Genomic DNA, 15,640 nt, shown 5'->3' with positions numbered 1-15,640 from the left:
TCGCTCCATGAAAATAGTTTTCCTCGCACCGGTCGTCCTAAATGATTCGGAGCCCTGAGTGATGAAGCGGAGGTCAAGGCTCTGCATGTACTTTGTCTTTTCACGGGCGCGTTGTCCACTCAACAGTCTAATATTATTACATGTTATAGCACTTAGATTACTACAGCTGACATTTTAAATTCTAGAAACAGAAAGAGACTGGCTCCAACCAAGCAATATTTTTATGTAACCTCGTTTCTCTTTTCCAGTGTCAGACGTGGTCTCACCTGCTGGAAGCAGGACTCCCCACCGTACGCTCAGGGTCTGGTTTGCAGCCGTGGGCATTGCACGCGCTGACTCACCTGGCAACACGGGAACCGATGGTGGAGATGATCCAGCTGTGCTAATGCGTTTCTGTTTACGGCACCCATTACATCAGCCGCTGCATTAAAAAATGTCATCGTGTTTCAGCGAGAGACATCGATCCGCAGTTGAGTAAAGTCCACTTTAATGGAACGGCTTTCTCAGTATAATAGTGATGATGAAGCACAACAATAATGTTGGTAAAATAACCAGAGACTGATGTATATGCATGAATATGACTCCTCTATTAAAGTGATAAAACACTACGAGTCTCTGTCAGCACTGCATATTTTATTTATTATTCCTCTGTCTCTTTCTGTTTGCTCTCATTTGACCAACTGGTTTAAAGAAAAGTAATATAACACAAATCACTTCATGTTCTGAGGCAAAGAATATTCCTCTTCAATGCAAATTGTTCATGTCGGATTTTGAAAAGAAGGGAATGAAACAGGAATGTCATCAAGGCAGATGAATCGTAGCAGCGAGCTACAATGTATGTCTTCATTCAAATGCTGGTACTGTATGTGCACATGTAGTCAATGCAGGCACGCACGCATGAAGATACAAACACACAATCATGCATACATATATCCAAAGGATGTGCATGAACGGCCCACGCACACCCTTGAAGGAGCCACTCACACTTCGCCCCCATAGAGTACATGTCAGTCCATCTGGGATCATTAACACTATGTTAATGAATATAGGGCTGGGGCCAGGAGTACGAGAGGAGAGAGAGAGAGAGAGAGAGAGAGAGAGAGAGAGAGAGAGAGAGAGAGAGAGAGAGAGAGAGAGAGAGAGAGAGAGAGAGAGGGAGAGAGGGAACAGAGGGTGGGAGGATGGAGCAGGATAATGGATTCTCTCCTAACAAATGTATTGCCCGAGGTAGTTGTGGAGGGAGGGGGGTGAGGCTAAGAGGGGGACCAGGGACAGGAAAACCGGACTCCAGTGCACGGAGGCAGTGGAAGTAGAACCAAAAGGCAGCAATCAAGCACAAAACAGCGTAAAGGGACACGGAGACCCTCCGGAGCAAAGCAATGTGAAAAGAAAACAGGCTAAAAGTAAAGTAATCACCGCAAGATGTACTGGGTAGAGTTTGGCCAGGGGCTGATGAGGGCTCCGTGGAAATAACGGAACAGATGACCAGAAGAAAGGGAAGGAAGGAAAGACAGCAGAGACGACAGCTGAGCTGAGAGAACAGGCAGCGAGACAGACAAGCAGATACAGGATAACAAATGATGGCAGAGGCACCGGGCTGCGTGGTTAAATATTTCACTAGGGCTTGTTTGTGCTTTTGTGTGTGTGTGTGTGTGTGTGTGTGTGTGTGTGTGTGTGTGTGTGTGTGTGTGTGTGTGTGTGTGTGTGTGTGTGTGTGTGTGTGGGCTCGCTAGTGAGCGTCCCTGGGAGACTGAAAGGAGGACAAAGCGTCGGGGAGAAAGCGCACAAGTGAAGTGTGCCTGTTGACTGGACACGTTAATGATTCTTGGGGCCCGAATAGTCAGACTGTTATTCCAGGAGCAGGGGAGGAAGCTCATTTACCCCCCGCTGACACACACACGCACACTGGCTGGAGTTTAGCTTGTAGTTTCTGGCTGTTACTGTATGCATTTGCCTAGAAGATGCTAGGCCTTTGGTTGGATACATCCTACACACACACACACACACACACACCTGGGCTGCTGTTACTGGACCACCTGTATGCAGATGAATGGGGCAGACGTGCCTTTGCGAGGCCGCAGAGGGAGCAGCTTGTTGGAGTGTGCCGCTATGAGCCGGGGGCCGCCGGCCCCGTGGGGGGGCGAGGATAAAGGGACAGAGGGCAGCGGGGTGACAAGCTGTCCATGCGCACATGAAACAATGCCAAGTGTTAACAAGCCTGAGCCGCAGTAATGACAGAGGTTGGCTGAACAAAAGGCAAACGCTTGAAATGCAATCTGTGACCAAGCAGAGTCAATAAGGAGCGTATTAGAGCCACCCGGCCCCTTTAAGCCCCTTTATGCTCCGTGCATTGTTGCATAGTGTTAATCTTCAATGTGACCTTTTTTTTTCTTTCCAGTGCCGGAGGGGAGAGGTCAGCAAGGAGAAGCCCAAACGGGACGTCGGCAGCTGGGGCCGCGGCTCAAGGGCACGTCGGTCGGGGGCCGCGATAACGTCAGGACCAGAGAAACGCGTCCGGCGCGATAAGATCTAATGCAGCGACAACAAAGACGGATCATGGGATCGCAGCACGCCTACACATCTGCAGATTCCTCCACATCTGGACCAGCACATGCCCATATTTGGACACCTTGTTCTCCTCGCGGCTCAGCTTCTCTCCACCTCTCTTTGATTGATCCTCTGCTCCCTCTAATAAACCCTCTTGCTTCATTTGCACGTCTGCGCATCCTGAGCCGCGGATCCCTGACCGGCGCTGATCTCCGCCCGGGGCCGGACGCATGACAGGGCGGAGGAAGGAGAACAGCAGAGCCAAGCAAGACTAGCAGAGAAAGAGGCTGCTGGGACTCGGGGCTTGTTTTTATTAGACGTCTCCGGCGTATCTTTAAGCGCTCTTATCTAAACATTTATCCTGATACGTCTTTGGGCTGATGCTGCTTTTCTTACGTCTGACACCATCTGTTTTTGTTTCACGGATTCCTTCACTCCTCCGAACCCTCCAGTGTCCGTCCAATAAAAACGCGTTCACTATAGGAGACCAGGCATCGCCAGGTACGGGCGGCGCCACGTGTTCTCGGTGTTATTATTTACCTAATTACGCAAGGCGTGCATCACCACAGCAGGTTGGACGACTCCGGCAGATACTGTGACACCTGGAGACGAGGCCTCAGAACATAAACAAGCCGGTTTCTGCTCTGCTCTGCTGTGTGTGTGTGTGTGTGTGTGTGTGTGTGTGTGTGTGTGTGTGTGTGTGTGTGTGTGTGTGTGTGTGTGTGTGTGTGTGTGTGTGTGTGTGTGTACGGGCTGGAGTGGATTAGCTGAGATTGGGAGACTCATTCATGGTTTCATCTGGCAACAGCAGAGACGACGTGCATTTACATAACGTATATGTGTGAAGGGGCATCGCAGCCCATCAGACTAATGGCACCAGCAGCAGAGCGAGGCAGACTCACAGAAGCAGAAAACTATTTGAAGTGTTGTGTACTTGAAGCATGAGAGAGAAGGAGATCCTGTTGCTGGTACAGTAGAGTGAGTGTCGTTTAGGAGCATTTCAGTCATTCGTTAGTGAAGCTGGTGGAAGGTGTCTCTGCTGAAAACGCAGCCCATTAAGTGTTTTTGAAGTAATTGTTCAATTAACAACTTTTTGCTTTTATTATATTATTATTCCCTCTTCACATCTGCTCCTTTGTTCCTCTGCCTTTTTAGACATTTGCAGAGACGTTGTACAATAGAAAAGCAACCTCAGCCGTGATTAACCCCCCACCGCCTCAGGACCTACAGTCAGAGTGTGTGTGTGTCTGATCCTCTCATGGTGCCAGGACGTGTGTGTTCTTGCCCAGTAAAGCCTAGGGACAGCCCCGCACACACACACACACACACACACAGCAGCTGTGGGGCTCTGAACCAGCTAACCCAGGCTCGGCTCCATCCCCGGGGCCACAGTCTCGCCGACACCCTACGGTCTGGACTTTATCCCGTCCATGTGAGCTTGTTTTCTAAAGTTACCTGTCTGGGGACGTGGCTAAGTGGAGACCAGAGCAGATTACACTGACTGATAAGATGCTCGTAACTCTTTACTATCTGACAAAACATAATAGCAGTGTTGGTGCAGTCTGTGAGGATAATGCTCCCCTCAGCAGATGATTTACACACTGCTGCTGAGAAACAGTTTCCTTAGTGGAGAATAAAGTATATGCATGTAAGTGTAAAACGCATGTTACTTAACACAACGCAGGTGGACAAACTGCATTACAACCGATAATAACAACTCAGCAACGAGGAATTGCAACACGTGTTACGTCAATGTGGCGACACGTTACAACACAACATAAAAACATGATAACAGCAACAGGAAATTCATGTACTGCTGTACATTTAGTAAAGTGGTAGTAGTACACTAGTTTTACATTTTAAAATATGTATAACACTGACACTGGACACTTCTTTTTCTTGTTTGTTGTTTGTTGTTTTTTAGTCCTTCAGATATTTTTTTATCTGCGATCTGTTAACAGCTGATTAAAATCAATATTATCAAATCTTAACCCATTTCTCGGTTTTTACGTCATGTCTTATTATTTAACCTACGGCGTGTTTATTCATCACGGCTTCTCTGTCTCATGAAAGCTGATGTCTTATTAGTGACGCTGCCTTGTGTTTCTGTGTTTTCCAGTCTGAGGTCACAGCAGGTGGACGGCTCGTCTACGCTGGATTGAGTGGGTGGGGTATGCAAATGAGCTCCGTGCTGCTCGGTGGGCGGAGCCAGCTCCTGACAAAACAGACAAGTTGCGCTCCTGCGAAGCCAGTCAGGAGTAGTAACAGCGTCTGGCGCTCGGCGTTGCATTGAACTGCTTTGATTACTAGAGTCGGAGCGTAAAGTCTCTGCGTGCGTCTTCACGCATCTCAGCCATTACACAGCAGAAAGTTTTTTCTAATTTAATTACCGTTCGCTAGTTGATCGTCGAGGTTCCCGTGGATCAGAGGAGCCATGGATTTGGTGTGTGTGGCGTGTTTGGTGCTGAGCGTCGGCGCCTGGTTCGCCACTGCGGACAGACACAGCGTCTACTGGAACAGCTCTAATCCAAAGTAAGTGCGCGTCTGCGCTTTTGTGCACGTGCGTGCCCTGTTTGTTTACGGGGCGACGTCTGTGACGAGATGCTGCAACTTTGTGCTTTATACTGTTTCATGTCGTCCTTTAGTGCTCGTTGTTCCCGTGCTTGTGATCACACTCTTTAACAGCTAACAGTAACCTATGTTTTCATTCATGTGACGCAATAAATCAGACTTGTGTAAGGTATCAGAGCCTCCGGGAGCAGCCGCGTGTAGGAGCGCAGGACTGGGAGCGCGTGCATGTCAGATGGCCAGATTCACCACTATATTTAACCGCAACACAGACTCAGACATACTCTAATAGTAGAAAATAGACTGGCGAGTATGAACTTGGCCAGTGACGCTGTCTGTACTGTGTGTGTGTGTGTGTGTGTGTGTGTGTGTGTGTGTGTGTGTGTGTGTGTGTGTGTGTGTGCGTGCGTGCGTGCGTGCGTGCGTGCGCGCGCGCGCGTCAGGAAAAGTGTGTTAATGAAAACGAATGACAGAATGTTAACGTCGTTACCGAGACTGTGGCAGTGTGTTAAAGTGTGTTTGTCACTGGGCGAGATGCAGCGATAATGCGTGAGCCGCAGAGAGGGCGAGTCACATAATGCTGATTATTTAGCTTGAGGTTAAACGCAGTGCTCTCCGGACCCACTCACTGGAATCGATGGAGCTCGTACAGACGAGCAATAACGCTGCGCGATTTATTGAGCTCTGCCGCGCTCCAAAGACGGTATTATTTTATAACCGAGGCGAAAAAGAAGGATGGTCCCCGCTTCTCTGCTGCCGAGACGGGTCGATTAAAACCCACCGCGGAGACGGAACATGGGCCCGAGCCATTATGGCCTTTTAGTCCTGTCTTCATTACACTACTGACTCTCTAATTGCCCTTTAACAATGACAACAGGCGCAGGGCTAAAACAAGGAGCGCCACAACGAGGAAAACAATTAGAGCCGGAATCTAATGGAAAGTCTTGCGCTCGTGAGTAGACTCTGTTGCCTCTTTGTTACTCAGTGTGTGACTCAGTACCTAAAGTCTGACCCACCTGAGTTTTACTCCTGAGTCATCGCAGACTGAGGGGAGGAAATCGGGACCAGGTGAAATACTGGGGAAAAGAAAACGTCACAGAGGGGGGTATAATGAATGAAGAGTCAGTCTCAGTTGCACAATGAAAAGACAAATCACAACACAGCACTAATCCTATTCTGATGGATGAGAGGTGCTGACAGTGGCTCGCATCAGCCATATGGAGCTGTTTGTCACGCTGCTGATCTCAGTTCAGTTTTTGAAATACACAGCAACTTTTAGAGGAAGGGGGAAATAGAGTTCCTTGGAATGTGACGGGCAGAAATCTGTACCAGGCGTCAAAGGCAGCAACAGTTTGACCTCCAGATGCCACTGGTTTTACACTTTTACCAAGTTTTCCCCTCTAGTGTCTGTTTGTCTGGATCCCCCCTCTCTCTCTCTTTCTCTCTCTCTCTCTCTCTCTCTCTCTCTCTCTCTCTCTCTCTCTCTCTCTCTCTCTCTCTCTCTCGCTCGTCCTCGGTGATCCATCAGTCCCCCGCTCGCGGACTCGCACAGATCCATCTGCAGCCTTTGACGGCACCCAGCCCTGAATAATTGATGCTAATCGATTCCGGGTCTGATTGTATTGTAAGCAGCAGTGATTTGTCTTAAGCGGAGGACCGTGGCCAGATGGCGGCGCTGAGCCCGGTTTGTCTACAGTAACTCGGTCCGGGATAATGGCTTAATCGTCTCTTTCAGCGCCTGAGGATGTTAGATCCCGTGTGTGTGTGTTTTCCCATTTGACAGGTGGAGGGGCGCGTTCCGCTCAGCCCGGTCTGGTCTTGTTTTCGCGCTGCGTGTCGCTGCCTGCGTGTGTGCACGCGCAGCCCGCTTGAACCCGCGCTGCCCTCGAAACCGGCTCCGCACCAGGAAGTGATCGAGTTTGTTGTTCGTGGATCGCTGTCTGGTCTGCGAGCGCGCGTGCCCTGGTGCTCGCGTCGAACGGGGAGCGGCTTTTACCGTAGCCGTGATACGCGTGTGAGTCACGCTCACACAAACAGAGGGGCGGGTTGTTAATATTAGCCTCGGCCGGCATTCCACCCCACTGTAACTATATTCAACCCGTCAGCTGTTTTTCTGTACCTGTCTGTTCCCCGCGCCGTCTCCACTCCTGTTCCACCCGCTAACAGCTGGCCCTCCTCCCAGCTTCGGCCTCTGCTCTCTGCTTCTGATCCAGCACGTCTCCCTTTTCCACCCAGATATGGGCCACGGAGCCGTTCTATCTGCTGCCATCCATCCCGAGCGGTCTGGGTTTGTTTATTTTGTCCTCCCGATATCTGTGAATATCTTCATGGGGAGTTTGGTGTAACGTAATATTGAGTTTATTTCAGTCTGTGTGTGTTGCTGAGGCAGCCGGGCCTGTCTCGACACGTACATGTGGCCTGGAGGCCTGGGTTTGAGGTGGTCCCGGTCACTATCCCCTCACCCACCTCTCCACCAATCGGCTCGCACGCTTTATACTTGTTATTCCCACTCCCGGGTGTCTTTGCACTCATTATTTAGCAGCCCGTAACACGTGCACTGCATGGCTGTAATCTCACCATGACGAGGACACACACACACACACACACACACACACACACACACACACACACACACACACACACACACACACACACACACACACACACTGTGATGCATCACACGCTTTATTATCTGACCATCTGACCTTATTATATAGTCATTCTATATGTATATATCTATGCTTTTTTTAAAAATCTATAGTACTATTTGCTCAGTGGATACAGATGTAAAGTCCAAGTCCAAGTAGAACTACCTTAATAAAACTGTAGTGTCCCATCATCATAACTATCCATCATAAGCTTCATGGGACATTTCCAGATAATTTGCTATGAACCCCGTTGATTCAATATCAAAGGCTTTGTGTGTGTTCTCTGCTGATAGATGCACTAATAGACCTATAAATGTGCAAGCATGACTCCATGCATCATCACACAGAGAAGCAGAGAGTTCATTAATCACTGCACATAGTATATACTTCATGTGTGTTTCAGGTTTGTAGCCCCCTCCCCTCGTCCAGTATCCATGTACCTCTGTTTTCTTCCTGCTCTTCCTCCTGCTTCCTTATCTCTGCTCCAGACTTCCTCCCCCTCCTCAGCAGCCCCCCTGTTTCTCACAGACCTTCCTCTGTCTTCTGCCCCAGTAGTTTTCCACCAGAGGAGGACAGAGCGCCTCTCAGCCCCGGCTCTGCTGACACTAGAGAGAGAGGCCTTCATTATCGCGTGTGTGTGTGTGTGTGTGTGTGTGTGTGTGTGTGTGTGTGTGTGTGTGTGTGTGTGTGTGTGTGTGTGTGTGTGTGTGTGTGTGTGTGTGTGTGTGTGTGTGTGTGTGTGTGTGTGTGTGTGTGTGTGTGTGTGTGTGTGTGTACATCTCATTCATAGCATTTCAGACATACCTCAGCCCTGCTGTCCACTGGCAGCTCATTATCGCCCCCTAAGGGACAGAATTGGCCACAACTAGTCGGTTTCATCACGTTTTGCATCAGCTGATTCTAAACTTATTCTAAATGGACATTTTATGTAAACGCACTGGACTTTTCACTCTCTCTCTCTCTTAGTTGTGCAGATATACACAGGCAGGCGAATTAACTCTCCGTGACCCCCCAACATATTAAACCAAGCATGATACCATTTGGCCCTCGTCTATTCACTGCCGATAGAATGGGAGGCTCCGAAAAGGCGGGAGCGGGGTGAAAAGAATGGCAGAGGGGCCTTGGTGCAGGGTGACAGAAAGGTGAACCAGTGAAAGGAATGTGTGCTGAGACATTAGCCTGGATGAAGGCCCCTGGTATATTATGTCAGCGTTAAGAGACAGCACAGAATGGAGGATGAGGACGGGGGACTGGGCCTGTTTGGGGGGAATAAAGCGGAGGCAGACGGAGGGAGGAGGGAGCGGACAGTGATGGATGGAGGGAGGGGAGACGCTTGGAAGTGAATGAGTGAGAAAAGCAGCGTTGACGCGCCTTCAAAGCTCCCGTCCGACAAAAGCTGAGGAGATCGTGAATGTCTTAATTACAGCGTGAGGCGTGATGGCAGATTTTGGTGCATATTAGATTGGCTTTAATGGCACATCCCGCTAGTGAGCAGCTAAGCCCATTAGAACCACTGACAGCTCCTCCGCCTGCGTGAAGGGAGGTGTGAATCTGCCATAGCACCGCAAATTAATAGGGTATTAAGTGGACACCTTCGAGTAAACGTGTGTGAGAGTATGAAATCTGATGAGCCCGGCCTGTGAGAACACAGTGAAGCATCTCAGCCACAGACCCCCCCCCCTCCCCCCCGCTGCCACATACCACCGAGCACACACTTACTGCTGATTACCTGCGGAGCAAATGGTGGGGGACACGTCTGTTTAATGTTTCAGCGGCGCTGACTCGCTCCGGCCGTGAGCTGTGTGTAAAAATGGTGCTCGGCGCTGACTCAGATGGCCGCGTGTGAGAGTTTGCGACCCTGAACTTTAACCCCGCGACCCGGGCTGCCAGCTTGACACGTCCCCCGGGGAGACGGTGAAAGACAGAGTTCCTGTGTCAGTGGTTCGACCGAAACCAGTGTGAGCTCAGGGGACAAATGGGAGGACGGGAGAGGGACGGGAAGGACGGAGGGCAGGGCAGAAATGGAAGACGAAGGGCCGCAAGGACATGAGGAGACTTCAAAGCTGGAGGGAAGTCTGCTAAGTGTTAAACAACCCGCCTACTGTCAGAGGCAGCTGAGCTGAAGGTAGTTCAGCACTTTATACCCTCACAACACACACACTCTCTCACACACACACACACACTCTGTGCTCGATGACGCAAAAGCCAGAGTCGCTCCATAGTGAGAAATGACCTGTTTGCAGCCGATAAGCGGAGACAGTACATCCCCCTTCAGCCCTCACTGTTTACCCACACCTCAGTCCCACGCAGGAAGAGCAGACACACACACACACACACACACACACACACACACACACACACACACACACACACACAGAGGCTCCAGCAGGCCTTGATAAACAGATGTGCTCATGAGCTCGGGGCATAAGACGTCCTGAATAAAGGTCTTCAGAGAATCGCTCACACACCAACACACAGCGTGAAAACTGGGTTTATAACCAGTCGCACACCTGGCGCATCGCAACACAACACAGGTATCACATCAGTGCGACTCTCACTTTCCCGAGAGCCGTCAGTCAGATGCGAGAGCTTTAAGAGCCCGGATGGGTGAAAACATAATGGCAGAGAGGGAGGAGGGTTCAAGGGGCTGCAGCTTAACCAGGTCACGGACCTGAGGTCGCGTAAAGTTAAAAAAAAGACCAATCTGAGCATAAACAAATTCAACTGTGAAACCACTGAAAACGCACTCGGTGACATTAGCACTCATGTTACACACATCCACAGCAGGCGCCGCAGTGAAAGCTCCGCGGGGGTTGGAGGGGCCCTGCAGCCTTCAGCCGCTCCGTCTTTAGGGAGAGAAAGGCCATAATTGCACCCCATTCATTCAAGCTCCTCTCCTCCTCTAGCGAACACATTGGCCCCAGACCCCTAACAGCTTTTAATTAGCCAGACCAATAGAGGAGAGGAGGAGGAGGAGGGGGAGCGAGGAGGTGCAGAGAGGGATGAAAGGAGAGTTTTTCTTTATTAAAAAACAAAACAAAAAAACATGAGCTTAGAATGAAATTAGCAACAGAATCTGTGTTTTGTTGGCTTTTGGCGAGGCTGCGGTCGACCAGGCCACCGGCATGGACACAGTGTGGGAAAAAGGTGTGTCCCATACAATTCAGCACTATTCTACACTTCAGAGGACACCACTAGAAAACTCCAAGGAGCTTGTTTTCCCCCACTCTCTGTTTAGGACTCAAAGAGAAGACGCGCATAAAGGATTAGAGCGGTCCACACACATGTGCCTTTTTCGCCTTCACTGAAGCACTAGCCCTAGTAAACACATGTATGTACACACAAGCAGAGGCACATGCTCCTACAAAGGGGGGGCGCTGATGGTAAATGGTGGCGGCGATCAGGCCGGGATCACGACTAGAGCGCCGCTCCGCTCCGCTAACAAAGCATGTTTTGACAGGTAGGTTAGCGCTAACTAAACACACAGGCAGGAATACAGAGACAGGAAGGAGGGGTGAGAGGCCCATGTTTGGAGCCGGTGTGTCTGTGAGGGGGGTCCAACAGGAGCCACAACAACAAGAGGGGGGGTCTGGGGTCCCACGCTTTGATGCAAGGGCACACACACACACATACATGCATAAACACCAGCAGACACACAAAGGTGTTGTTAGCCACTCTCGCTCTCTGTTACACACTCGCCCACAAGCAGTAATTCTCTCTAAACACAGGCTGAATTTACAGATTAGCGTTAGTGTTCAAGGTTGTGGTTATGTAGCAAACTGGCTTGTGCAAAACACGCAACGCGGCCTCACCCGAAACCGAAAATAGCAAAAGCAGGTTTGGGTTGATTCATTCACCCCTGGCCAAAACAAACCCATTCATCACTCAGTAGTAGTTATTTATTTACAGTTAGTTTGAGCGGCTATTCCTACTGAAGTAAAAGTTTAACTCAACTTCCTGTAGCCTGTTTTTGTATATTCACTGAACTGATCCTAAATCCTCGTTTTGCACGTCTCTCTGTGCTTCACTGGAGTCCAGAGGGGAAATTCGGCATAGGACGTGAACAAAGAGGAGCCAGGAAGGCTGAAAAAGAGCCATAAAACTAAATGAAGGGTGAAGATGAAAAGGGAGAAAGACAGTCCACGCGTCTACACCCTCTGCCTTAGAGGAGAGACAGAGATTCACAGAGGCAGCAAATTAGGCCGAGGATGAGCAGACAAACATCTGGGCGAAAAACTAATGAGATAGAGGCTGAGAAACAGTCTTAACCGACTTGACAGATGGAGCTGTCCAGATAAAAACGGAGTGGAAGAGACTGGCGAGGGGGAAAGGGGGGAAAGGGGGACGCGGGGACGGCGGGCTGTCGCCCAACGTCTGTCCAGCTGGCGCGAAACGAGGGAGGGGTGAGATGAAGGTGCGCTAGCTGGGCGGCGCTAGCTGGGCGGCGCTAGCGGGGCGGCGCTAGCTGGGCGGCGCTAGCAGGGCGGCGCTAGCAGCGAGAGGCTAGCAGGGCAACGCTAGCAGGGCGACGCTAGCAGGGTGGCGCTAGCAGGGAGAGGCTAGCAGGGCGGCGCTAGCAGGGCGGCGCTAGCAAGGCGGCGCTAGCAGGGCGGCGCCAGCAGGGCGGCGCTAGCGAGGCTCTGAACAACAACGCGAGCAGGTCCGACCTGATCAGGCTCTTTTTCTAATTCTGTCTCGTGTGCTGGGGACACGTCAGCACCGGCGGCTTCCGCCCCGGCGTGTACGGGTGTGTTTGTCTTGGCCGCCGCGTGCCTCTGCGTAATTATCCCACACCGTTAGACGTCCCAGGGCGTGTTGGCCTGACTTGTTGTTCGGTTTCTCTTTCACAACACGAACAAGAGACTCGGGGCGAGGACGCTGGTCGCTAATCTCCCCTTTCTTCCCGCGTCTCCGCAGCTTCCTGTGGGACGAGTACACGGTGGACGTGCGCATCAACGACTACCTAGACATCATCTGCCCCCACTACGCCCACGGCGAGGTGCCGCTGCACGCGGCCGAGCGCTACGTCCTCTACATGGTGGAGAAGGAGGACTACGAGGTGTGCAAGCCCCACTCCTTCGACCAGCTCCGCTGGGAGTGCTCCAGGCCCTTCGCGCCCCACGCCCCCGAAAAGTTCTCGGAGAAGTTCCAGCGATTCACGCCCTTCACCCTGGGGAAGGAGTTCAGGCAGGGAGAGAGCTATTATTATATCTGTAAGTGTCGATAGCGTCATCGGACTGGTTTTTATTCTGATCCTGATTGGTTTCATTTATTAATCTTGTCCCATTTTATGACCTTCCGCAGCTAAGCCGATGCATCACCACGGCCAGGACTGCCTGAGGCTGAGAGTGGATGTAGTCGGGCGCAAAACCCCTGGAAATCCTCAGTCAGACAAGCCCAAGGCTGAAGACACGGGGAAAAGCTCGGATGCGGGAGACCTGAAGTTTCACGTTGCCGGAGGAGTCCACAATCCCTCCAACCGGCTCCCAGCAGGTGAGGATTCTTCTAAAGCACCAGACAGATGGTCAGAACAGTCAGAGCAGGCGAACTGCTGGGTGTGTTGTCCGCGTCTCCGTAGTGAAACCTGAAACTGACTCATCAACCCTTCCTTTCCTTAGATGACCCTGCTGCAATGGAGCCAAACGTCCAGAGGAGCGTCGGCAGTTCAGCGGCACAGCTGGTCTCCCGGTCACTCTTCTTCACCGTCATCCCCGTCTTATTAGGCCTTTCCCTGCTGCACTGAGGCTGACTCCTCAACCTCAACACAGACTTTACTAACCCAATGCTGGTAATTGGGACCATGAACTCAGAGATTTTTTTTTATGAAGTTTTTGAAGAATTTTTGAGAATGGACGGTGCTGTAGGTGTGTGTGTGCGTGTGTGTGTTTGGTGTTCTTTTGTTTGGCTTTGAATTGCGTGAATGTGGAACGTAGAGCGTTCCAAAGAAGAGGACCTCAAGTTTTTTTTTTTAAGTGAATTTTCAGTTTTAACCCTTTATTATGCACATTTGTCTTTAGCCATTACGATCAAAGATTTCAGCAGACGGATCAAACCCCTCAACGGGTTGCGGTCAAAGTGAACAATTCAAGAAGAATGCATTGTCCTCGTTATGATGTGTTTTCTCAATGTCATTGGTGCAGATTGTGTGTTTTGGAGATGTTGTCGGTTCCTGCCGTCGTGGTTAACCTGATGTAGGATTTTTCTCATGTTGTGTAGCACTCAGCTCCCTGATTTCCCTGTGTTGATGACATTTACAGAGGAGAAAGTAGACAGATCCTTACTAAAGGTCCAACTTTTCTTTTTTGGTGCACGCTCTTAGAAGAGAACCATTAAAATGACATTCTTCAAGCCTCATGATCACCATCTGCTTTTCTCAGGAGAGTTTATGGTCCAATGTTGGGAGCCACTGAACGAAACAACAAAAGGTATTTTAGGGAGCTGAGCTTCCTCAGTCTTTACTGTGTAGTTGTCCATTTCTACTGTCCTGACCGTATCATGGTAAACTAGCATTAAAAATCCCGCTGGCACACATTCAGACCACAAGCTGAAGGGATACTCCACAGTACTTGTACGGATGGGTTTTTTTTCTTGTTAAACATACTTTGTTTTGTAAATGTTAATATGTAAATTTGTACATACAGACAACTATAAAACTGTTTCAAGATGTGAAAATCTTTAGCTAAATAAAAAAAATATGTGATGTAATAAAACATCTATGAAGTCTGTTTTTATTAAGAGTTATTTCCCCATCTTACTCTAGAGCCTGAAATTCCACAGAGGTCATTTTGATAGATGGAATTTTGGTGAATTTATTCATCTGCTGCTGAAATCTCCCCAGCCCCCTCCGCATTTCCACCCCCAGGTCTTTCCCAACCTCATTTTTCCCATCCCCTCTTTACTGTCTTTCATCCCTGGCGATACTGCTTCCGTGGCTCAGAGTTCACAGTCTGAAAACCAAGCACGAGAACGAGAGGGGGGCGATGAAGGCGCAAGAAAGCCACAAGCAAAGTGGCGACTGCGTGTGAAAGTGTCACTCTCGCCTCCGCACTTGCATTCTTTGCCTCCTTTTTTTTTAACTCATTCCTTTCTGTTACTGGTCTATACATCCTCTCTGGGGGGACGGCCGGACGTCTGTCCAAACACTGGCATGTTGGAATCAAGTTGGACACACTGTACAAATGTTCTTGGAGCTGACTGAAAACTGTTAAAAGTCACCCTCCCCTGTAAAACCGTGCAACATGCACATTCAAAACCAGAACATAAACCTGAGTTGTTGGTTTTCCTTACATCACCTCTTAAATGCTCAGAGGATGAGCACCGTAGGTTACACCGGGGCATTTTTCATCTGGGCCTGGTGCAACAGACCATACATGGCAAGATTCACAGTTCGTTGGGCCGTGATAATGTCTCGGGTCAACATGATGTCATACGTACAGTACATCAGTGTGCACAGATGGACAGAAGCATATTTCACCAGGGATGCTTGCACATATTAGAGTAAATGTAAATGCATTTCTGCATGTGTTCAAATAAAATGACTCTGAATTAATAAAATGAGAACACTACAAACACAAAAGAACAACATTGTCCTACAATTAAAATGTGCTTTGTTTTTAATGCTGTATATAATTTATATTACTCTAAATCTATTTGTAGATGACTGAATATCAATGCTACACAACACAGTCTTTGTGTTTGTACAACTGTTAAAAAACACTTGACAAAAGAAGACTGCCAGCAACAAACAACATTAGATGGAAAAATGAAATGTCAAACACATGCACACTTAAAGTAGGAGAAAGTGCAAATTATACATGAGAGACTGTTAAAGGTCAATGTGAGAGATTTTTGAAAAACGGAGAATAAAAATTGGGTCA

General features: G+C 49.5%; 1 protein-coding gene across 1 annotated transcript; it reads left to right on the top strand.

Annotated features, from left to right (window-relative positions):
* Nucleotides 1-4,788: 4,788 nt before the first annotated feature.
* efna1b (ephrin-A1b) lies at nucleotides 4,789-14,486 on the top strand. Its single transcript, XM_029129956.3, has 4 exons — nucleotides 4,789-5,079; nucleotides 12,681-12,976; nucleotides 13,068-13,256; nucleotides 13,382-14,486. The coding sequence occupies exons 1-4, from the start codon at nucleotides 4,982-4,984 to the stop codon at nucleotides 13,504-13,506; spliced, it is 708 nt and encodes a 235-aa protein (XP_028985789.1). The 5' UTR covers nucleotides 4,789-4,981; the 3' UTR covers nucleotides 13,507-14,486.
* Nucleotides 14,487-15,640: the final 1,154 nt, after the last annotated feature.

This window comes from Betta splendens, chromosome 16, assembly GCF_900634795.4.
Source record: "Betta splendens chromosome 16, fBetSpl5.4, whole genome shotgun sequence".
In the NCBI taxonomy this organism is placed as follows: Eukaryota; Metazoa; Chordata; class Actinopteri; order Anabantiformes; family Osphronemidae; genus Betta; species Betta splendens.
This window is presented reverse-complemented; position numbering and strand designations above follow the sequence as displayed.